The 23,435-nt window shown below is 45.6% G+C and overlaps 2 protein-coding genes across 2 annotated transcripts; one reads left to right on the top strand and one right to left on the bottom strand.

Moving 5' to 3' along the window:
* The first annotated feature begins 9,129 nt into the window (after nucleotides 1–9,129).
* On the top strand, nucleotides 9,130–15,789 carry si:ch211-80h18.1 (uncharacterized protein LOC555593 homolog). The gene is made up of 24 exons (XM_068332568.1): nucleotides 9,130–9,160; nucleotides 9,826–9,855; nucleotides 9,933–9,989; nucleotides 10,070–10,093; nucleotides 10,212–10,250; nucleotides 10,337–10,398; nucleotides 10,469–10,498; nucleotides 10,579–10,662; nucleotides 10,766–10,813; nucleotides 10,908–10,943; nucleotides 11,027–11,071; nucleotides 11,395–11,430; nucleotides 11,530–11,601; nucleotides 11,730–11,849; nucleotides 11,958–11,984; nucleotides 12,157–12,192; nucleotides 12,533–12,580; nucleotides 12,750–12,794; nucleotides 12,877–12,897; nucleotides 12,975–13,040; nucleotides 13,114–13,149; nucleotides 13,308–13,343; nucleotides 14,945–14,989; nucleotides 15,620–15,789. Exons 10-24 carry the CDS (start codon nucleotides 10,940–10,942, stop codon nucleotides 15,652–15,654), a joined length of 672 nt encoding a protein of 223 aa, XP_068188669.1. The 5' UTR covers nucleotides 9,130–9,160; nucleotides 9,826–9,855; nucleotides 9,933–9,989; nucleotides 10,070–10,093; nucleotides 10,212–10,250; nucleotides 10,337–10,398; nucleotides 10,469–10,498; nucleotides 10,579–10,662; nucleotides 10,766–10,813; nucleotides 10,908–10,939; the 3' UTR covers nucleotides 15,655–15,789.
* Nucleotides 15,790–16,444: 655 nt separating this feature from the next.
* On the bottom strand, nucleotides 16,445–23,363 carry hsf1 (heat shock transcription factor 1). Its single transcript, XM_068332515.1, has 14 exons — nucleotides 22,981–23,363; nucleotides 21,376–21,484; nucleotides 21,048–21,184; nucleotides 20,084–20,208; nucleotides 19,915–19,990; nucleotides 19,549–19,610; nucleotides 19,265–19,334; nucleotides 19,081–19,196; nucleotides 18,827–19,008; nucleotides 18,541–18,691; nucleotides 18,344–18,449; nucleotides 17,417–17,470; nucleotides 17,230–17,281; nucleotides 16,445–17,064 (listed from the first exon to the last, which is right to left on the bottom strand). Exons 1-14 carry the CDS (start codon nucleotides 23,098–23,100, stop codon nucleotides 16,877–16,879), a joined length of 1,548 nt encoding a protein of 515 aa, XP_068188616.1. The 5' UTR covers nucleotides 23,101–23,363; the 3' UTR covers nucleotides 16,445–16,876.
* Nucleotides 23,364–23,435: the final 72 nt, after the last annotated feature.

The following is a 23,435-nucleotide window of genomic DNA, read 5'->3' as shown; positions in this document are numbered from 1 at the left end:
TTAGGGTAGGAGTTGGGTAGGAGTAAGGTTAGGGTTAGGGTTGGGATTTTGGTTAAGTTAGGGTTGGGGTTAGGGTTAGGGTTGCGATTTTGGTTAGGGTTAGGGTTGGCATTAGTTTCAGGTTAGGGTTAGGGTTGGGTTAGGGTTAGGGTTGGAATTAGGTTAGGGTTAGGGTTGGCGTTAGTTTCAGGTTGGGGTCAAGGTTGGGTTAGGTTAGGGTTAGGGTTGGGATTTTGGTTTGGTTAGGGTTGGGGTTAGGATTAGGGTTGGGATTTTGGTTGGGGTTAGCGTTGGCGTTAGTTTCAGGTTAGGGTTAGGGTTTGGTTAGGGTTGGAATTAGGTTAGGGTTAGGGTTGGCGTTAGTTTCAGGTTGGGGTAATGGCTGGGTTAGGGTAGGAGTTGGGTAGGAGTAAGGTTAGGGTTATGGTTGGGATTTTGGTTAGGTTAGGGTTGGGGTTAAGGTTAGGGTTGGGACTTTGGTTAGGGTTAGGGTTGGCATTAGTTTCAGGTTAGGGTTAGGGTTGGGTTAGGTATAGTAAGGTACGGGTTAGGGTTGGCGTTACTTTCAGGTTGGGGTTATGGTTGGGTTAGGGTTAGGGTAGGAGTTGGATAGGAGTAAGGTTAGGGTTAGGGTTGGGATTTTGGTTAAGTTAGGGTTGGGGTTAAGGTTAAGGTTGGGATTTTGGTTAGGGTTAGGGTTGGCGTTAGTTTCAGGTTAGGGTTAGGGTTGGGTTAGGGTTGGAATTAGGTTAGGGTTATGGTTGGCGTTAGTTTCAGGTTGGGGTTATGGTTGGGTTAGGGTTAGGGTAGGAGTTGGGTAGGAGTAAGGTTAGGGTTAGGGTTGGGATTTTGGTTAGGTTAGGGTTGGGGTTAGGGTTAGGGTTGGGATTTTGGTTAGGGTTAGGGTTGGCATTAGTTTCAGGTTAGGGTTAGGGTTGGGTTAGGGTTAGGGTTGGAATTAGGTTAGGGTTAGGGTTGGCGTTAGTTTCAGGTTGGGGTAATGGTTGGGTTAGGGTTAGGGTAGGAGTTGGGTAGGAGTAAGGTTAGGGTTAGGGTTGGGATTTTGGTTAGGTTAGGGTTAGGGTTGGGGTTAGTTTCAGGTTGGGGTTAGGTTTAGGTTAGGGTAAGGGTTGGGATTTTGTTTAGGTTTAGGTTAGGGTTAGGTTTAGGTTAAGGTTAGGGTTGGGATTAGCGTTGAGGTTAGGGTTAGGGTTGGGGTTATTTTAGGGTTAGGGTTGGGGTTGGGGTCAGGGTTGGGATTTTGTTTAGGTTTACGTTAGGGTTAGGTTGGGCTTAGGATAGCGTTAGGGTTGAGATTTTGCTTAGGTTTAGGTTAGGGTTGGGAAAAGTTAGGGTTAGGGTTGGGATTTTGCTTGGGTTAGGGTTAGGGGTGGGATTAGGTTAGGGTTAGGGTTGGGATTTTGGTTAGGTTAGGGTTAGTTTCAAGTTAGGGTTAGGGTGGGGTTAGGGTTGGATTAGCGTTTGGGTTAGGGTTAGGTTAGGGTTGGATTCAGGTTTGGGGTTAGTTTCAGGTTGGGGTTAGGTTTAGGTTAGGGTTAGGGTTCGGATTTTGTTTAGGTTTAGGTTAGGGTTAGGTTTAGGTCAAGGTTAGGGTTGGGATTAGCGTTAGGGTTAGGGTTGGGGTTATTTTAGGGGTATGGTTGGGGTTGGGGTCAGGGTTGGGATTTTGTTTAGGTTACGGTTAGGTTGGGTTTAGGATAGGGTTAGGGTTGGGATTTTGCTTAGGTTAGGGTTAGGGTTGGGATTTTGCCTAAATTTAGGTTAGGGTTATGTTAGGGTTGGATTCAGGATAGGGTTAGGCTTGGGGTTAGTTTCGGGTTAGGGTTAGGTTAGGGTTGGATTAGCGTTTGGGTTAGGGTTAAATTAGGGTTAGGGTTGGGTTTAGGTTAGGGTCAGGGTTGGGATTTTGGTTAGGTTTGATTCGTGATAGGGTTAGGGTTAGGATTTGCGTTAGGGTTAGGTTAGAGTTGGGTTTAGGGTAAGGTTTAGGGTTAGGGTTAGGGTTGGGATTTTTGTTAGGTTGAGGTTAGGGTTAGGGTTGGTATTAGGTAAGGGTTAGGGTTAGTGTTAGGGTTGGGATTTTGGTTAGGTTAGGGTTAGCGTTATTTTCAGGTATGGTGAGGGTTAGGGTAGGAGTTGGGTAGGAGTAGGGTAGGGTTAGGGTTAGAGTGAGTTTAGGGTTAGGGTTGGCATTGGTTTCAGGTTGGGGATTATGGTTAGGGTTGGGTTAGGGTTGGAGTTAGGTCAGGGTTAGGGTTGGCGTTAGTTTCGGGTTAGGGTTAGGTTTGGGTTAGGGTTGGGATTTTGGTTAGGTTAGGGTTGTGATTTTGGTTAGGTTAGGGTTAGGGTTAGGTTTAGGGTTAGGGTTGGGTTAGGGTTAAGGTTGGGATTTTGGTTATGTTTAGGTCAGGGTTGGAGTTAGGTTAGGGTTACAGTCCAACCCTAACCCTATCCTGAATCCAACCCTAACCTAAAACTAACCTAAATCTAAGCAAAATCCCACACCTAACCCTAAACTAAACCCAACCCTAACCCTAACCTCAACGCTAATCCTAACCCTGACCTAACGCTAACGTAACCCCAACCGTACCCTAAACCTTAGCAAAATCCCAACCCTAACCTTAACCTAAGTCCAACCCTAACCCTAACCTAAACCTAAACAAAATCCCAACCCTAACCCTGACCCCAACCCTTACCCTAAACTAACCACAACCCTAACCTAAACCTTAGCAAAATACCAACCCTAACCCTATCCTAAGACCAACCTAACCTTAACCTAAACCTAAACAAAATCCCAACCCTGACCTCAACCCCAACCCTAACCCTAAAATAACCCCAACCCTAACCCTAACCTCAACGCTAATCCCAACCCTAACCTTAACCTAAACAAAATCCCAACCCTAACCCCAACCCTAACGTAAACCTAACCCCAACCTGAAACTAACCCCAACCCTAACCCTAACCTAACCAAAATCCCAACCCTAACCCTACTCCTACCCAACTCCTACCCTAACCCTAACCCAACCATAACCCCAACCTGAAACTAACGCCACCCCTAACCCTAACCTAATTCCAACCCTAACCCTAACCCAACCCTAACCCAACCCTAACCTAACCCCAACCCAACCATAACCATAACCTAACCTAACTCTAACCCTAACCTAAACCTAACCAAAATCCCAACCTTAACCCTAACCCAACCCTAACCCTGACCCAACTCCAAACCTAACCCTAACCCCAACTGAAACTAACGCCAACCCTAATCCTAACCTAACCCTAATCCTAAACTGGGGTTGGGGTCAGGGTTAGGGTTGGGATTTTGCTTAGGTTTAGGTTATGGTTAGGGTTGGGATTTTGCTTAGGTTTAGGTTAGGGTTGGATTCAGGATAGGGTTAGGGTTGGGGTTAGTTTCAAGTTAGGGTTAGGGTGGGGTTAGGGTTGGATTAGCGTTTGGGTTAGGGTTAGGTTAGGGTTGGATTCAGTTTAGGGTTAGTGTTGGGGTTAGTTTAGGGTTAGGGTTGGGGTCAGGGTTAGGGTTGGGATTTTGCTTAGGTTTAGGTTAGGGTTAGGGTTGGGATTTTGCTTTGGTTTAGGTTAGGGTTAGGGTTGGGGTTAGGTTAGCTTTAGGTTAGGGTTAGGATTAACGTTGAGGTTAGGCTTAGGTTAGGGTTGGATTCAGGATAGGGTTAGTTTAGGGGTTAGCGTTGGAGTCAGGGTTAGGGTTGGAATTTTGTTTAGGTTTAGGCTAGGGTTAGGTTGGGTTTAGGATAGGGTTAGGGTTGGGATTTTACTTAGATTTAGGTTAGGGTTAGGATTAGCGTTGAGATTAGGCTTAGGTTAGGGTTGGGATTTTGCTTAGGTTTAGGTTAGGGTTAGATTCAGGATAGGGTTAGGGTTAGGGTTGGGGTTACTTTTGGGTTAGGGTTAGGTTAGGGTTGGATTAGCGTTTGGGTTAGGGTTAAATTAGGGTTAGGGTTGGGCTTAGGTCAGGGTCAGGGTTGGGATTTTGCTCAGGTTTAGGTTAGGGTCAGGTTAGGGTTAGATTTAGGATAGGGTTAGGGTTAGGGTTAGTTTCGGGTTAGGGTTAGGTTAGGGTTGGATTAGCGTTTGGGTTAGGGTTAGGTTAGGGTTAGGGTTTAGGTTAGGGTTGGGATTTTGCTTAGGTTTAGGTTAAGGTTAGGGTTGGGCTTAGGTTAGGGTTAGGGTTGGGATTTTACTTAGATTTAGGTTAGGGTTAGGGTATGGGTTAGGTCAGCGTTTCGTAAGGGTTAGGATTAGCGTTGAGATTAGGTTTAGGTTAGGGTTGGACTCAGGATATGGTTAGGGTTGGGGTTAGTTTATTGTTAGGGTTGGGGTCAGGGTTAGGGTAAGGGTTAGGGTTAGGGTTAGGATTGGGATTAGGGTTGAGGTTAGGGTTAAATTATGGTTGGATTATGAATGGGGTTAGGGTTAGTTTAGGGTTAGGGTAGGGATTTTGTTTAGGTTTAGGTTAGGGTTAGGGTTGGGGTTTGGTTAGGGTTAGGGTTGGGATTTTGCTTGGGTTTAGGTTAGGGTTAGGTTAGGGTTGGATTCACGATAGGATTAAGGTTAGGGTTAGTTTAGGGTTAGGATTAGCGTTTGGGTTAGGGTTAGGTTTGGATTCAGGATAGGGTTAGGATTAGGGTTTGTTTCGGGTTAGGGTTAGGTTAGGGTTGGATTAGCGTTTGGGTTAGGGTTAGGTTAGGGTTGGGCTTAGGTTAGGGTTGGGATTTTGCTTAGGTTAGGGTTAGGGTAAGGGTTAGGATTGGGATTAGGGTTGAGGTTAGGGTTAAATTATGGTTGGATTCTGAATGGGGTTAGGGTTAGTTTAGGGTTAGGGTTGGGGTCAGGGTTAGGGTAGGGATTTGTTTAGGTTTAGGTTAGGGTTAGGGTTGGGGTTCGGTTAGGGTTAGGGTTGGGATTTTGCTTGGGTTAGGTTAGGGTTGGATTCACGATAGGATTAGGGTTATGGTTAGTTTAGGGTTAGGGTTAGGTTAGGGTTAGGATTAGCGTTAGGGTTAGGTTAGGGTTGAATTCAGGATAGCGTTAGTGTTTGAGTTAGTTTAAGGTTCAGGTTGGGGTCAGGGTTGGGATTTTGCTTAGGTTTAGGCTTAGGTTAAGGTTAGGGTTGGGCTTTTGCTTACGTTTAAGGCTAGGGTTAGGGTTGGGTTAGGTTAGAGTTAGGATTTCGCTTCGGTTTAGGTTAGGGTTAGGATTAGCATTGGGGTTAGGGTTACGTTAGGGTTGGATTCAGGATAGGTTAGGGGTTAGTTTAGGGTTAGGTTTGGGTTAGGTTAGGGTTATCTTAGGCTAGAGTTAGGTTTTGGAATCAGGGTTAGGGTAAGGGTTAGGGTTAGGATTGGGATTAGGGTTATGATTAGGGTTAGGTTAAGGGTTAGGGTAAGATTTAGGGTTAGGGTAAGGGTTGCGGTTAAGGTTAGTAAAAGGGTCAGGGTTATGCTTAGGTTTAGGGTAACGTTTAGGGTCACAGTGGGGGTTAGGGTTAGGGTTGGGGTTAAGGTTCATGTTAGGGTTGGGGTTAGAGGTAGGGTGGAGGTTAGGTTCATGGATAGTGTTAGGGTCAGGGGTAAGAATGAGGGTTAGGGACAGGGTTAAGGCTTGAATTAAGTGTGAGGTCAAGGTTGAGTTAGTTTAAGGTTATGGTTGGCGTAAGGTTTTTGGTTAGGGGTAGGGCTAGGGGTAAGTTTAGGGTTAATGTTACGGGTGGGTTTTGAGCTGCGATCTGGTTTAGTTGTACGATCACGTTTAAGGTTAGGGTTAGGGTTAAGTAAAGCATTGGAGTTACGCTCAGGATAAGAGTTAGGTTTAAGGCTATTTTTAGGGTTAAGGTTAGTATTAAGGTTAGTGTTAATTTTGGGGTTACGGATTCATGTTACGGGTTAGGGTCAAAGTTGGTCTTAGGTTTAGGGTTCTATGTTTTTATTTGCGTTATCCTTCTCTTCTGTGTTCCAAGAGGTTTCTCCCACAGCTCTTGGTTTCAGACCGACATCAGGATCCAGGTAAACTTCAGTCATTCAGAACCGAGCTGGACCAGACGACTCCTTGAAATGTCCCTAATTCCACTTCTGGACCTGATCCCAGATCAGTTCTGGTTTCAGGACGTCTTGATAGAGATGGGGGTGTGTGCTGTTCCGCCCCGATTGCCACAAACAGCAGGAAGCTGAAAGCACAGAAGGTCAAAGGGCAACTTATTTGTCTCATTTTCCAGTGTGATGTAAACAATCAGGATGACTGACGCAAAACACAACAACAACAACAAGTATGGGGGGGAGGGGGAGGTTATGGAGGGAGCTCAGAGGAATGTAGGCAACTTTATCTGTGCAGCTCTGGAACACTTTAATAAAGCTTCTATTCTATACACTCACTAAACCTGAACACACACACACATCAGCATGTGGATGACTTATTATGGTCTGTAGAGGTGACTATGGGAGGTAGAAGTGATACTATGATCTGTCGAGGTGATATTATGGTCTGTGTTGAATGTCAGGAGACTTTTCTTCGTGGCTTTCTGTTAAACTTGATGTTCTTCACGTCTCAGCTCTTCTGTCGTCGCGTTCAGATCGACGTTCTGCTCGGGTTCTGATCCATAATCTGTTCCAGCAGCAGTAAGGATTCTAACACCGGGCGGAGAACAGGCACCGCCAGAAGGAGCGGCTTCGACCGCCTGAAGCTCATCAACAGGAGCTCATGGAGGAAGATGAGGAGGCCACGGTGGAGCTGGACCCACGACACTGATGCCCCCTTCAGGAGGAGAAGGACCCCCGGTGACTCAGGTGTCCGTCAAGCGCCTGTGTCTCAGGTGACCTGAGCCCACCGGCTGATTACTCAGTACCTTCCCATCATGCATTGCAGTCCACCTTCATGTCATTGTTGATTTCATTGCGGCATCAGAGTAAAGCATGACAACGTCATGACATCACCGCTCTCCAACTCTGATTGGTCGGTTGCTGAAAATGTAACTTCAACCATCCAGCAAACGTGCCTCTTCTCACTGCAGCCAATCAGAATCCATCCTCTGATCATTAAACGTGATGACTGGGTTTGAAAGTCGTACCTCAGGTCACCTCTCCAGGTGAACCCTGCCCCTCCCCTGGTGCATGCTGGGATACACTCCAGGACATTTACCGCATTCATGTAGTATTTACTAATGTGTTCTTCAGTTTGGGCTGTAGCACAACTTGTTTTTGCAGTAACAGTAGTGTTTGCAGTAATAGTAGGACCAGTAATGGTAGTATCAGTAGTATTAGCAGTAGTAGTACGTGGCCCCTCCCCCTCGGTGTGCATATAAATGCAGTGATTGGAGGAGGAGCTGCAGCTCTTCAGCTGCATCTCTTTAGCTGAACTGGGATCTGCCTGACAGCAGCATGCTGCCACTGTGAGTACTTCATCACGATACTGCGTGTACAATTACTCTATATAAACTACTGCATTAGTTAATTATAATTCTACTACTGCATCAGTATCTTTCTTGTGTTCTACTTCAAATAAATCTGTATGAAGTAAACTGTCTGTAAACTAACTGGGGTAATACCAGTACTGTAATACTGTGTACCTGTGTAATAATGTCACAGTACTGTAGTAATATTAATACCAAGCAGTAGTACTAATAATTAGTACTAATATATAACTGCTACACAGCAGTGATTGGACACCAGCGTCACTCTGATTGGCTGCTTTGACTTCTCTCTTATTGGACGGATTAGTTGTTGTTTTTCCCGTTTTGAATGACCGCTCATCCGTCCAATCAGATGTATTGATTAATTGAACAAACCAATCAGATTTGAGCTTCATACTTTGTGTCTTTGGCTGCTCAGAACTAATCGATCAGCGCTGATTGATAACGACGGTTACTGTTAATGCTGATAGTAATCAGCATTGAGTCAGACTCTTATTGATCAATATTGATTGATATTTACTATTTTATATCTGCATCAATTATTGAAGACTGTTATTGATCTCTATTACATGATATTGACTTTTATTGATCTGTATTGTTAAGCAGTATTTAAAAGTATTGATTCAATTTGGTTGGTGTTGCTTTTACTTCTCATCTTCAACTTGACTAATATTATTGATTATTAATGATGTTACTATCAATGTCAGTTCTTTGTATTGATTGAAACTAAATGTCACTGATTTGTGATTTGAAATCAATTAGTTAATGATAATTGCTTCTATTTAAACATAATAATATAAAGTGGCTGATCGGTAGTGACTATTGATCTGCTCTGCTCCGACAGAAACCTCCTGATAGTGTCGGTGGTCATCTTCGGTCTGACGAGCGTTTCTACGGCTCCTGTCGAGGGTAAAAAACGTTCGTCCGACGGTTTGACCGCAGAGAAACGAGACTTCAGCCTCCCTGTTGTGTGTTTTAGAGGAGGAGGTGGAGGTGGAGGTGACGGAGGAGGTGGAGGGGGAGCTGTCTGTGGAGGAGGAGGGTAGGCACGCGTGTGTGTGTGTGTGTGTGGGTGTGTGTGTGTGTGTAGGTGTGTGTGTAGGTGTGTGTGTAGGTGTGTGTGTAGGTGTGTGTGTAGGTGTGTGTCCTCAAAGTCAAACAAAGAACAAACTTTGCTGGTTTCCATTTGCCTGATGATCAATATCTGACTCAAGAAAGTCATGAAAGTCATCAGCAAACACGATCATCGCTAATCATGATCAATAATCAATAATAAAGTACAGATGCAGGAATAAACAGGAGGAATAAACCAGGGGAACCTTCCTGATGTCTAAAGCGTCTTTAAACCGAGCCATAAATGAATGTTGGATGTCTTTTCTTTCAGATGATGATGACTCCCAGAGTCAGGATGTGATTGATGAGGGTGAGAGGCTGAACCCCCCCGTAAAATGTTCATAAACGTTTAAATAAAGTTTTTAAAGGCATGAGGTGATGAGGAGGCTCGGTGTTCTTAACGTCTGATGAAGATTTTAACAACGCCGACCCTCTTGTCCTGATGAAGTCCCCCCCCCCCCGCTGCTGGAAACACTGCCGTTATTCATGCCGTCACCTGATACTCCACCCTCCTCCCCCCAGCAGGCGCGGCCGGCGGCCAGCAGACCACCGGCGCGGCGGCGGAGGCGGTGACATCCGGAGGTTCAGGTGAGTCGAACCCCCCCCCACACCCGATCGGGTACGAGCATCCTGAAGGGTTTGTTTGTTCCGGTTTGGGCTCAGGTTTAATCCAGATTAACTGGCTGGTATTCGCAGAGGGATTAGGATCCGCCTGGTAACACGTGATGCTGCCGTCTCCCGTTACCACCGGGACGGGACGGGGGCCGGGGCGCCCCCTGCTGGGGGAGAGGGGTTTGAGATCGATTGAGATCCAAAAAAAGCATCTGGACCAGTAGAATGTACTGGAACCAAACCAGACACCCCTGGTTCCTGTTCCCTCAGTACAGTCTGACAGGCTCAGACAAGCCGAGAATGGAAGAGCCAATCAAACTGCAGCTAACGTTCAAGGACAAACAGGAAGTGCCTGCATGTAGCATTGAGAGATGCTTAGCAATGACGCTACGACGTATACAACACTGTTAGCTTAGCCTGTTTCCATGACAACAGGCAGTACCTGAAAGGTGGGCCATCTAGACCAGATCCCAGCTGTTTCCTCAGGGTTTCTGGGTAACGTAGTCCTGATGGTCACCATCACGTTACCTAGAGTCCAATAAAACTGGAGTCAGATGGGCGGAGTCTCATCTGCTCCCATTGCTGTTTTTTTTTGCTTTGAAGCAATCATGTGACCCAGGTGGGTGTGGTTTTGTCTCCAGGTGTTTCTCCCGTCCTTCAGGACGCGAGCGGTGAGTCCTCAGGCGTTCAAACATTTCCCCCGCTGTGGTTGACGCGTCATCAGGAGAAGCTTTGTGTTGCCTTTCAGCCGCCGGCGGTCATCCAGGGGGGGGAGCAGCTGATGGAACAGCAGGACATCCTGCAGGTAAACAGCAGAGGGGGGAGGAGTTCAGACGAGGCGTCGGTTTCAAATATCAAACTCTGATTGGTTCTTGTGTGAATCAGGTCACGGAGGCGACTCGTCATCAGGTGAGTCGTCACGCCTCCTCATCAGGTCACATGACCAGGTTGAAGCCAGCTGTGTGCTGATTGGCTGACGAGTAAAGCATGGGTCAGCTGGTCTTTTCTTCTTCGTGTTTCCTGACAGCCGGAGGTCCAGGCGGCTCAGCAGCCTCTCAGTCCACAGGTGAGAAATCAACAATCAATATCTGCCGATCGATCAATACTGTTTTATGTGTGAGGACACGATGATGGGATGTTCTCCTCCTGCAGGTTCCTCAGCTGCTCAGACCCCTCCACCAGGTAAAGATCACAATACATTCAGGTGTTTTCAGGTAAATCCAGGAGGTTCAGAGCTGATGGGTTCGAGGGCTGACCAATCACAAGCCTCTGTTTGTTTTCCAGCTTCTGACGGCGTGGATTCAGGTTCCAGCGGTAAATATATTGATTATTCTGATCAATACCAACTGATCGATACCTCATTCACACGTGACGACAACATTAACGCATCACAGCGGATATTTCAGGTAACGGACAGAAACACCTGAACGGAGGGGGAGGAGCAGGGGGAGGAGCAGGGGGAGGAGACAGTCAGACAGGTAGGTGGGCGGGGGCGGGGCTTCAGGAGGTAACCTCAAATATTTAAACACTGAAGTGATCACCTGATCACTGTCGACCTGTCTGTCGACCTGTCTGTCTCAGGTGTAGTGGGGTCATTCGGGGGCGGAGTTTCTCACCTGGATCACACAGGTGAGTGTCCAGGTGAGGTCTGTTGCTCATAATAGCTCTCCAACCAGCTGACCAATCAGAGGATGACGTCATTCGTCTACGCCCTCTCTTTCAGGAACCCCGAGTCACGACTTCCTGTTGGGCCTGATGGGTGAGCGCTCCGGATCAACACGTCCACTTCCTGTTTCGGTCCTTTCTCTCCATTTCCTGACTTCCTGTTCTTCCTGTTTTCAGGTGGAGGTGATCCGTTTGGGCTCGGAGCTGATGTTAACAACCCAGGTGTGTACATCATAGGAAGGGTGTGATCGGTACAGGTGTGGTCGGTACAGGTGTGTTTAGTACAGGTGTGATCGGTACAGGTGTGTTTAGTACAGGTGTGATCGGTACAGGTGTGATCGGTACAGGTGTGGTCGGTACAGGTGTGTTTAGGACAGGTGTGGTCGGTACAGGTGTGTTTAGGACAGGTGTGGTCGGTACAGGTGTGTTTAGGACAGGTGTGATCGGTACAGGTGTGGTCGGTACAGGTGTGGTAAATCCAGGTGTGATCAGGAGGTCAAGTGGAGGTTGTTGAACACAGATTCAACCTCCTGTTTTTCTGATAGGTTTCCTGACTCCGCCCACTCAGCTGGACCCTACAGGTGTGTTTTTTTCTTGTCAGTTTTTAAATTTTCCGAATTGATCACCTTTATATTGATTAGCATCATTAGTGATCGGTCCTCATCTTGTCCGTGTTTCAGCGATCAGATCCCGTGAGACAGCAGCTCAGTTTGGCGACCAGAACGCCGGCATCGGTCTGGACACGCCTGCAGGTACTGGCCCCGCCCACAACACCTGTGGTCTATTTTTAAAAGGCAAACGGCCCCCGGGTCATCCATCGGTGTAGAGGCTGCAGATGGCATCTTTGTTCTCGTTTCACGGTGTCCTGCTGGTGATGAAGATCCTCCCCATCACGCCCACGTCGGTACGGACCAATCAGGACACAGCGCTCCGAGCTCAGGCCCCCAGGCGTCGCTGTCCGGTCCTGCCCCCCACGCCTCCCACCCTGAGGTCCAAGGAGGTCAGTGTACAAGAGACTCTTACTCTGAAAGTATTAGAAGACCTTTACTGTGAAAGAGTTTATCTGTTTCAGAATAAAAGTCGTGTTTTTACTCCTCCTCTCCTCCAGGGGGCAGCGACTTGTCGGATTCTAACGGTACGACCAACCCGATGTCGACTAACTGCTTCTCCAGTTTCTAAATCCATGACTTCAATCCAAACTAACCACTAATGAGAAGAAACACTTCCTGATTGGTGGACGTTTAGCTTCCATCTGATTGGTCGGTGTCTGTGATGTCAGTGATTGGTTAACGGTTTGTGTTTTACAGGAAACAGACTGACTCTGCTAACAGATGCTAACGCAGGTAGCATGTTTACTTTTCATTTGTTGGACAGCAGGTTTAATAATGTGTACAAATATTACTACCAACAGTACTATCTAGCATTATATAACTACTCACAAAAATATTACTACCAACAGTACTATCTAGTATTATATAACTACTACCAAAAATATTACTACCAACAGTACTCTAGTATTATATAACTACTACCAAAAATATTACCAAACAGCACTACTCTTAGCAGTTCTATAACTAGCAGAAGTGAAACTAGTGACAGTACTATAACTAGTAACAGTATTATAACTAGCAGTACTATAACTAGTATCGGTACTATGTATAATTAGCACTGGTTTCTTCTCAGTGACAGATCGACTGGTTTCCTCCAGTGATTTCCAGACTGATCTAACAGGTATGTTCATTATTGATCTATTGGATCTATTGATCTACTGATTGATCAGCTTCACAAACTGAGGAGTCATTTGTTCAATCAATGAAACACGAATTGATGGAGCTGTGACATCACGACTAGTGAGAGCAGTGTGTAGACGTGATGTCATCAGGTGTTATTGTGATGTCAGCAGGTGGGGCGGAGTCTGTGACCAGGCTTCATATTGACCTCACAGGTGAGAGACTGATCGATAGATCAATAAATACACTGATGAAGAGCATTGATCAGAGAAATAAACTGATTATGATTGATTCCAGCATCAAGTCTTGACGTCACAGGTGAACACACACACACGCACGCACACGCACACACACACACACACACACACACACACACACCTGTCCTTCTCTTTCAGCTTCAGGAGGTTACGCCCACACTGACCTGGTTACTATGGCAGCAGGTTTCACGGTGGCAGACACAGGTAAGCCCCGCCCTCCAAATGGCTGACGTAGAGGTCAGAGGTCGAAGTGTGTTACAGCTGTGTGTGTTTGTAGTTTCAGCAGACCCAACAGGAGCTCCACTGGACTCCAGTAAGTCCTTCAGACTGGTTGAACTGGACCGCTGGTTCTGGACCGGCTCACCTGGTTCACAATAAACGTTCTCTAAGACAAAAAACTGATGACTCATCACCTTCAGTTCACTGATCACGGCTCGTCACGCGTGTTCACACGTTGTGTGTCTGTTTCAGGTCGTCCGGCGGCGACGGGTCACACGCAGGCTGCTGGTAAGTTTAACAAACGCTTAACGTTTGACATAAACCAGAAGCAAAACCAGTCTGAGGTCCTCAGGAACCAGTGTGTTCAGATATGAACCAGTCAAACCAGTTCACCACCAAATCACAACCCACTCTGAACCCAGTTTGATATAAAGGAACGATTCTGAAACCAAACTGATTGTCATCCGCTTCCAAAACAGATCCAGTTTCAAATCAGTATATAAACCAGTATGAACCCAGTTAGCAACCAGTCTTAAAGTAAACTGTTTTAAACTGGATTAAACAACAAACCTGAATGTGAACCCATCGAAAAAGTAACATAATCCAAATCCCAAGACCCAACATCCGTCTGAAGCCAGAACCTAAACCCAAACAAACGAGTCTAAACCCAGTTTAAAACCATCTTAAGTCTAGTTTAACCCCAGTTTGAGACCAGAATAGAGACCAGTGTAAACCCAGTTTGAAACAAATAAATGAACATTTCTAATTCCAAACCGAACCTGTGATTAGTCTCCAAACCAGCTTGAAATAAATCTGAGAACTAATTTAGATCCAGTTTCAAATCAGTATATAAACCAATGTGAACACAATTAGAAATCAAATTTAAAACAAAACAGTTTTAAACTGGATTAAACCAACCTGAAACTGAACCCGTCAATAAGGTAAAGTCGTCCAAATCCACTCCTGAGACCCAACAACCTGCCTGAAACCAGAACCTAGACCCAAACAAACCAGTCTCAACCCAGTTTAAAACCAGTATAGAAGATTACAAAGTCTAACACCAGAATAGAGACTAGTGTCTAAAACAAAATGCCCACGTCACAAACTGAGGATTTCCGACGCAGAAAAACGTCAAAAGGATCAAATATGAAGCGTCAGAAAGCGAATTTATTGAAGTCTAGTTTAAATTTCTTCTAATCTCATAATTTTCTATTGAAATTCAGTCATTGTGACGTCAGACTTCAGTCGCGTTAACGCGCACAAGGGATTCATTTGGAACGAATGTTCCGTTAACAGGATGGTGCTGGGAATAACCCGTTACGCGCACTCGGCACCGCGTATTCTGGAACATTTAAACAAAAATAATCCATGAACATAATCCACAGTTTCTCCAGCAGGGTTTTAATCCACGAAACGTCTCACAAAAATCCACCGTATCGCAGAAAAGCGGCGCGCAACGAATTGAATAAATACTGTAGTTCCAGACGCGTCGGAAAGGATCATTAACGGAAATAAAGAACAATAGAAGTCTAATCCATAAAAATATAAGAAGAGAAAACACACACACACCCGACTGCGGACACACACAAAAAAATAATCACTAAAAAGAAAAGAGTTAGGCTCACCTGAGATCATCCAGGTGATCCAGAACGCGCGGAGACGGAGCGTCCGATATTCCTCCAGAGCAGCGACTGATTTCCTCCATCGACCACAGACGTGATGTTAATCCTGTCCGCGCTGGAGGGATGTTTCTGTGGTGCTTTTTTAAATTCATTAGGAGCTGCAGATTTTCTAATCTGGCGCCACTCGCTGCGTGACTGACGTCCAATCAGAGTTCAGGTGCTGAAGTTTGTGCTTTCTCTCTTCCTGGTTCTGCTTGTTCTGTGCAGGTTCAGTCACTGAACAGTACGACCCATCTGGTCCGGGTCCTGAAGGTCGGTACCACACACTCTCAATTTGACCCACACATTTAATCCGGATTTAATCCGAATGCGTCGTTTTTATTGACAAATTTTGGTTGTAGTTCCACTTGAGGCCTCAAGGAGGCGCGAAAAACAAGCAGCTCATGTTCGGTGAAACTATTAGAAGTTATTTGTAGTAAAAGGAGGCTGAACGTGTTTTATAGTGGTTCATATGTTTCCAACAATTGTTTCAGAACTGATCAGATTATTGATGTCCAATCAGAATCTTGAAACTTAAATATTTTTAGTCTTTCAACTAAAAAATGTCCGGTCCAGAACCATCAGCATCCCAAGGAGATGGTTAACGTGGAGACCTACAATCTGATTGGATGCGGTTAATCACGTGACCATTACAGTCGCTCTCTGCTGTCCTCCAGTATTCAGGTCCAAATTAAATAAAGTTTAATGAATGTTCTTCCTTCCACAGACCTTCATTCATTCATTCAGTCATTCATTCATTCATTCTAAACTGCTGATTGTTTTTATAGCAATACATAATGTATAAATAAAATGAATTTAATAATAAGTAGAGATTAAAGATGAAAACATGACCTGATCAGACCCGATCAAAACGTGACTCTAATTGATTGTTTTGCTTTACAGGTGCAAAAAATGTGGAACTGGAGGATACCTGCTGACTTCCACATCAAGCCGAGAGTTCGATTCCTGCGCTACCGATTCCAGTGTACCAACCAATCAGCAAGGCCCAGGAAACCAGACCCCTCCCACTAGCCGCAGGCCCCGCCTGCTGTGTTGTTATTTAAGTTGTTTATAGACGTTTTGTTTAGAATCATTTACAATGGAAAATTTTTTTAAAGCTTCAACCGAATTGCCGCCGATGTTTGGCGATTCTGTTTATGACTTCATACAGGAAGTGACATCATCTTCAGTCAGGATTGTATAATGTGGTTTTAAATTTCTACATTAAATTTTTTTTTTCTATTCTGAACATCAAAATGAGAATTTGTATTCTGTTTAATGATTAGATCCTCATCAATAATCCACAATCCATGTTAGCTTGTCTTTATATGATTATAATTATATGTAAAGGTATTTGATAAAAGTAATATATACAGGTAAATATTAATATACCCGTTTAACTATATATAATTAGATATAATATCTAATTATATATAAGTACATAAGTAAATAACTGGATACAGATAAAGCTAGTTATATCTAATTACATATACTATATATACTTTCACTCTGAATGAAAATAATTATACTGTGTGTGTGTATATATATATATATATATATATATATATATATATATATATACAGTTCTAATTATACAAAGTTAAACATGGTTATATAGATACATTATACAGTATATACACAGGTATATAGACACAGGTCTAGTCCATGGATGCAGCTTCTGGTCTGACCTTCATCACATTAGAGGAACAGGAGAAAAACATCAACACAAAAATAAACAAACTGCATTTTATTGTGGACCAGAACCGATCGAACACATCGGATCAATGAGCCAATCAGCTTCAAGGTCGTCTCACGATAAAAGTCTCTCACTTATAATAAACTTCAAAAATACTCTCTTGGTTTTCTATATCTGACGCAAAGACAATGAAAACAACATGCAGAACATCTGGGTCACATGATGCTCATGTGGGCCTCTGATTGGACGAGGTCACAGACGTTACCCCGGTTCTCTGAGAACCTCCGAGTGTCAAACAAACAAGTTAAAACAGAAAGAGAAGAAGAAAACCAATACGAGAACTAGTAAATATTCAAAACCTGCTTGGGAAAGCATTTTGATTGGCTACAGCCGATTGACTTCCTGCTATTGCTGCTGTAGACTGTCCCGTTGCTATAGCGACGTCCACGCCCCTCCTGATGATGTTAGAGGTCGGCGTCCTGGGGGTCCTGGTCGAGCAGGGCGATGGCCGTGTCGTCAGTGGGCGACTCGGTGATGAAGAACGGCTGCCCCTCCATCTCCAGCAGGGAGGGCAGGTCGGCCCCGCCCTCGCCCAAGGTGATTGGTTCAGAGGCCAAGAGAGGTGTGGCTGTGTAATGCACCAGCTGGGACCCTGGACCAATCAGAGAGCAGCAGAGAGTCCCCATGAAATCAACTCTTTTTTTCTCAGTGCCAGAAAGAGAAACCATACTTGGAAGAACAGGAAGTAGCAGTGACCTGTCAATCACAGGGTAGCCACACCCCTTTTTTCCGGTATATGTGTGTGTGTGTGTGTCACCTGTGTGGTTGCTGCTTTCATCACTTCCTCTGGGGGCGTCATCAGACAGCAGCTGAGAGGAAACAGTGACATCACAGTCAGACGGGCGTGACTCCGGCAGCAGCGGCGGCTCTGATTGGTCGTTAATCGGTGCTCTTATTGTGACAGGAACATCAGTATCAAAATAAAAGTCTGGATGTGAACTCACCGTGTCCAGACTGTCGATGTCGAAGTCTCCGGCGGGAAACGACGAGGTGAAGAACTGAACACACAAAAGTTCTGTGTTAGCGTTAGCAATGACACGGGTGTTACTGGGGACACTGGTGATACTGTTGACACTGGTGATACTGGTGTTGATGGTGAGACTGGTGATACTGGTGTTACACTTGACACTGGTGATACTGGTGACACTGGCGATACTGGTGTTACTGGTGACACTGGTGTTACTGGTGACACTGGTGTTACTGGTGACACTGGTGTTACTGGTGACACCGGTGATACTGGTGTTACTGGTGTTACTGGTGACACTGGTGTTACTGGTGACACTGGTGTTACTGGTGTTACTGGTGACACTGGTGACACTGGTGTTACTGGTGACACTGGTGATACTGGTGTTACTGGTGACACTGGTGATACTGTTGACACTGGTGATACTGGTGTTGATGGTGAGACTGGTGATACTGGTGTTACACTTGACACTGGTGATACTGGTGACACTGGTGAAACTAGTGTTACTGGTGTTACTGGTGACACTGGTGTTACTGGCGACACTGGTGTTACTGGTGTTACTGGTGACACTGGTGTTACTGGTGACACCGGTGATACTGGTGTTACTGGTGACACCGGTGTTACTGGTGACACTGGTGACACTGGTGATACTGGTGACACTGGTGTTACTGGTGACACTGGTGTTACTGGTGTTACTGGTGACACTGGTGTTACTGGTGACACTGGTGTTACTGGTGACACTGGTGTTACTGGTGACACTGGTGATACTGGTGATACTGGTGACACTGGTGACACCGGTGACACCGGTGACACTGGTGTTACTGGTGTTACTGGTGACACTGGTGTTACTGGTGATACTGGTGATACTGGTGTTGATGGTGACGATGGTGATACTGGTGATACTAACCTCCATGAGCGGCGAGGTATCGAAGGTGATGGTCTGTGAGTTGAGGATGCTCTGCAGGTTTTCCAGGCTGCTGTCGATGCTCTCCACGTGATCCGACAATTCGTGTCTGGAACAGAGACGCGTTCTGATTGGTCCTCAGGAGAGTCCACGCGCACCAATGAAATCCCCCCAAAACGGCACTGACCCCTCCCCCTCACCTGTCGATGCAGGCGACCGTCTGACATTTTGTCTCGGGGTGGGCGGAGCTGAGGGAAATGTCCCTGGTGACGACGGAGGAAGGCGATTGGCTGGCAGGAGTGGGTGGGTGGGTCCCAACTGGAGATGGGCTCGTCACGACAACGGGGCTGACTGAACAGATCGGAACAGGTCGGAATTATGATCATTATGAGCGCACTGATTAATAAATAACAATCAATCATTAATCAATAATTATAGATTATTCATGAATCAATAATCAATCGTTAATAATGAAGGAGGTGGGACCTGTGGGGGGGGCGGGGCTGGAGGTGTTCGGGGGCGGCGGCGTCTCATCCTGCAGGATGGAGTTGATGAAGGTGGTGGGGGAGAGGGGTGTGTCCACAGATAAGGCTCCGCCTTCCAGCAGAGGCCCCTCCTCTTTGTCAGGACTGGATGGCTCCAGTTTGACGATCACTGATTGGTTCTCCCTGCAAGCGGCAGCGGATTGGCTGTTAGAAAGTGCTGAGCAATCAGAAGAGACGACCAGCCATTGTTCTTACCCGGTGTCCACCCAATCACAGACCACCTCCTGAGCGAGGGGCGTGGCCACCTCCGTGATGTCAGAGATGATTGGTCCACTGGGCGAGGCGTCGGGGGCGAACAGAGAGGCTGCGGCCTGAAAACACACGACTGATCGCGTCTGATTGGCTGGAAGGATGTGTCAGTGTGGGGGAGGGAGCTTACCTCCAATGAGAGTGGCCGGCTATATTTGGGCATAGAGTGGGCGGAGCTAGAGTCATTCAACATCAGAGGACTGCAGAAAGAGCAAAATGACGAACAGTAATTCATGTGTTATATTGTGTTTGTATATATTGTGTATATTATATATATTGTGTTTATTGTGTTCTATTGTGTATATTACATATATTGCGTATATTGTGTTATATTGTGTATATTATATATATTGTGTAATATTGTGTTATATTGTGTATATTGTGTTATATTGTGTGTTTGTGTGGTAAACCTACATCTTCCTCTTGACTCCAAGGACCCGATTTGATTGGACGAGAGAAACCAGGAACTGGATCAGCTGCAGAGACAGAAATTATTAGAACCAATGTGTTGAGATGTGGGCGGGGCTGTGGTGCATGGGGTGGGGCTGTGGGTGGTGCAGGGGGCGGTGCTGTCGCCTCTCAGCAGGAAGGTTCTGGTTGGATTCCTTTGTGTGTGGAGTATATGAGTGTGTGTGAGTGGTCGTTCGTATTTCATGTGGCCCCATGATGTGATGGCATCACGTCTGGGGTGTACCCCGCCTCCAGCTCATTACCAGCTCTGATAGGCTCCAGAAACCCCCGTGACCCACGAGAAGATGGATGGATGATGGATGATGTTACCTTCTTGACGACCTTCTGCTGCTGGGCGTGTTTCTGTCTCAGATTGGCCACCTCCCTCCACAGAGCCTTGTTCTCACTGAAACACAGGACCAGGTGGGTCAGGTGACCCATCACCAGGTCAGGTTCTGGTTCTAGTAGTTCTGGTTCAAGTTCTGGTTCTGGTTCTTACTGTTTCATGCTCAGGATCCTGGAGTCGATGGTTTCCTGTTTTCCCTTCATGAGCTGCACGTCGTTCAGGATCTTACTGACGTCGTCAGCTGACATCTTCACCTCCTCCTGACGCACAGACGACACCTGGACCAATCACAGCGCAGGAACACACACAGGTGCGTGCAGGTGAGTACAGGTGTGTTCAGGTGTATAGAGGTGTATACAGATGTATACTGTTGTGTTCAGGTATATACAGGTGTATACTGGTGTATACAGGTTGGTTCAGGTGAATACAGGTGTGTACAGGTGTACACTGCTGTATACTACTGTATACTGGTGTATACAGGTGCATACTGGTGTATACTGTGTGTACAGGTGTGTACTGGTGTATACAGGTTTGTTCAGGTGAATACTGGTGTGTACAGGTGTACACTGCTGTATACTACTGTATACTGGTGTATACAGGTGCATACTGGTGTATACTGGTGTGTACAGGTGTATACTGGTGTGTACAGGTGTATACACGTATGTTCAGGTGTATACAGGTGTGTACAGGTGTGTACAGGTGTATACAGGTTTGTTCGGGTGTATACAGGTGTGTTCAGGTGTATACTGGTGTGTACAGGTGTATACTGGTGTGTACAGGTGTATAACAGTGTGTACAGGTGTATACTGTTGTATACAGGTTGGTTCAGGTGTATACAGATGTTCACTGCTATACACTACTGTATACAGGTGTATACTGGTGTGTACAGGTGTATACCGGTGTATACAGGTTTGTTCAGGTGTATACAGGTGTCTACAGGTGTACACTGTTGTATACTACTGTATACAGGTGTATAATGGTGTATACAGGTGTGTACAGGTGTATACTGGTGTGTACAGGTGTATACTTGTGTGTACAAGTGTATACAGGTGAATAGTGGTGTATACAGGTGTATACTGTTGCGTTCAGGTGTATACTGGTGTGTTAAGGTACACACATTGGTGACTTTGCGTTTGATGTTCTCCAGCAGACGTTCTTGTCCTCGGATGAAGAACGGATGCTGGAACTCGGTGTCGTCTCTCTCAGGTTTCACCAAACCGCCGTGTTCGATGTGCACGACTTTACGGAACCCGTCTGAGAACACGAACACACACACGCACACACACACACACACACACACACACGCACACGCACACACACACAATCTTACAGCAGCTCTTGGCGTTTTTTAGATCATGAAACAGGAGAGAACCTTCAACAATCGTAGGAGGGAGGGAACTGATTGATAGCCAATAACCATTGATTATTGATCCCTGTCTACTCACACATGTTGAGCTGTCGGATGAAACTGGCCATGTTGTTGTGTTTGAAGAACTTGGGAAGGACTTCTTTAGAGAAGCGAGCCTGATCGAACACATGGAAGCTGGTTCCACTCTGACACACAACAAATAACACACAAATGGATTCACCTGATCAATACATTGCCCAATCAATATATCTTTCTGGTGGAGAGTTCCAGAAATGTTTTCTTCTTCTTCTCTTCAAGGATTAAATTATCAGGATTAAAGTTAACTGTGAACTAATCTGGATTAAAATGATTACGTGAATCACGAGTGATGCTTATTAACAGTAGATATTGGAACTATACGTACGTATTTAATATGATTACATGTTTTTATTCTGACTTTTCTTACAGTAACATGATTTATGAGCTTCAACAATTTTCTAGTGATTTTAGAGTCCAGTATTTGTGGTGGACAGACGTTAAGTCCAGTGAAATTATGTAAACTTGATTTATATTGTTTTAAACTGACGTATGATCAGAACTACTGAACTATAAAACCACCTGAACCTGAATTTTATTTATTCTGTGTTGTTTTAATGTCCTGGAATTGTTTCTGGTCAGTCAGAGGGAATAGAACTTTAGTATTTAAAATAGTAATGAGATTGCTTTAGGATTTAGGGTAGTAATGACATTACTTTAGTATTTGGAGTAGTGATGAGATTTAAATGACCTCAGATGGAGATTACAGATTGGAATTTTATAAATAACAATTTACGAACAATTCAACTTACGAACAACCTGTAGGAACCAGCTGTGTTCGTATGTTGAGGACTTCCTGTACTAATAAAGATGAATTGAACCAGCCTCATTGATCTGATCGATACCAGGAAGACAGAGGAACTACATCCGACCGGGGCAACCAGAACAAACAGCATCATCCAACCCGACAGCTATAAACTATTGATCAACTGCTCATCACCAGATCAGTTTCAATAGATCAATACAAATAGAATTATCTGTCCTTCACTGACAGCTGCAGCCAGTTTGGTTCAATCCAGTCTCTGATGATGATGATGATGAGGGTGATCACCAAACTGTCCTTCACCTTTACATCCGCTGTACTGATCTATTTAAACTTCACCCCTTACCAGCAGCTCCATCTTTCACTTCGGGATCAGAACATCAACACGTCTCTTTGATGCTGTGATTGGACGATATCATGCTGACGTCACAGCTTCAGGAAGACACTAATTAAACACGTTTTTGTTCTCCTGTCACCTTGACCAACGATTAAAACGTCATCAGTGAGTGTTTTAATGTCTCCACGTGTCGTTCGTGTAAATAAACCGTTTGACTTCCGGTCGAGTTCGGTTCACAGGAAGCTTCACTAACTAGGTTAGCAGGTTAACCTGTTAGCAGGTTAACCTGTTAAACCCAGTCAGCTGTTTGTGTTTTTAATGGGTTTCTACCTCTGATTGACGCGAAATTGGCTTCATGGAAACAGAAGTTAGCTGCTGAAGCTAACGGCTAACTTAGCTCCACAGTCATCCTCATTAACAAAACACTGTCAAGTTTAAACTAACCGGAGCAGCTGCGTGCTGTTAGCTCTGTGCTAGGCTAGGCTAGGCTAAGCTATCGTGCCTACCGGGCTCCAGCAGATGAGCGGGTCGGTTTCGGGATCCTCCACCAGGATCCACAGCTTGGTGAGGAAGGCCGGGACGTTCCCAGAGCCGCCCAGAGCCGCTCCTCCTCCGGGGTACTCCATGAGTGAGAGCGAACGCACCCCAAACACCGCAGCTGCCTGATGCTAACAGCTAGCTAGCTCCTAGTAACTCTCTTCAAAGCGCTACGGCTCGGAGTCAGATTCCGGTCTGATCCGGTTCCGGACGGACCCGGTTCGGGTTCTGGACTGTGTCGAGATCCGGTTCCCGAACGACAGAACAGATTTATCCGAATTAAAAGTGTTTCACTCCGCAGTGGAAAATTCCAACAAATCCGATAAAACTAACTGCGTAACTGACTGGCTGGTCGCATTTCGATGACGTCATGACGTAACGCGCCCCAACACCTACGTGAAAAGATCAGCGCTCAAACTTCAAC

Source organism: Antennarius striatus, chromosome 14, assembly GCF_040054535.1.
Source record: "Antennarius striatus isolate MH-2024 chromosome 14, ASM4005453v1, whole genome shotgun sequence".
In the NCBI taxonomy this organism is placed as follows: domain Eukaryota; kingdom Metazoa; phylum Chordata; class Actinopteri; order Lophiiformes; family Antennariidae; genus Antennarius; species Antennarius striatus.
The sequence above is the reverse complement of the archived record's forward strand: the minus strand, read 5'-3'. Positions and strand labels throughout refer to the sequence as shown.

Coding starts and splice junctions, on each gene's coding strand:
- si:ch211-80h18.1 (XM_068332568.1), top strand. Junction 11,431..11,529: donor CACTCAGCTGGACCCTACAG/GTGTGTTTTTTT, acceptor TCCGTGTTTCAG/CGATCAGATCCCGTGAGACA. Junction 14,990..15,619: donor ATCTGGTCCGGGTCCTGAAG/GTCGGTACCACA, acceptor TTTGCTTTACAG/GTGCAAAAAATGTGGAACTG.
- hsf1 (XM_068332515.1), bottom strand. CDS start 23,100: ATGGAGTACCCCGGAGGAGGAGCGGCTCTGGGCGGCTCTGGGAACGTC. Junction 19,335..19,548: donor CTTGGAGTCAAGAGGAAGAT/GTAGGTTTACCA, acceptor CTCTTTCTGCAG/TCCTCTGATGTTGAATGACT. Junction 17,282..17,416: donor ACATCGACAGTCTGGACACG/GTGAGTTCACAT, acceptor GTTTCCTCTCAG/CTGCTGTCTGATGACGCCCC.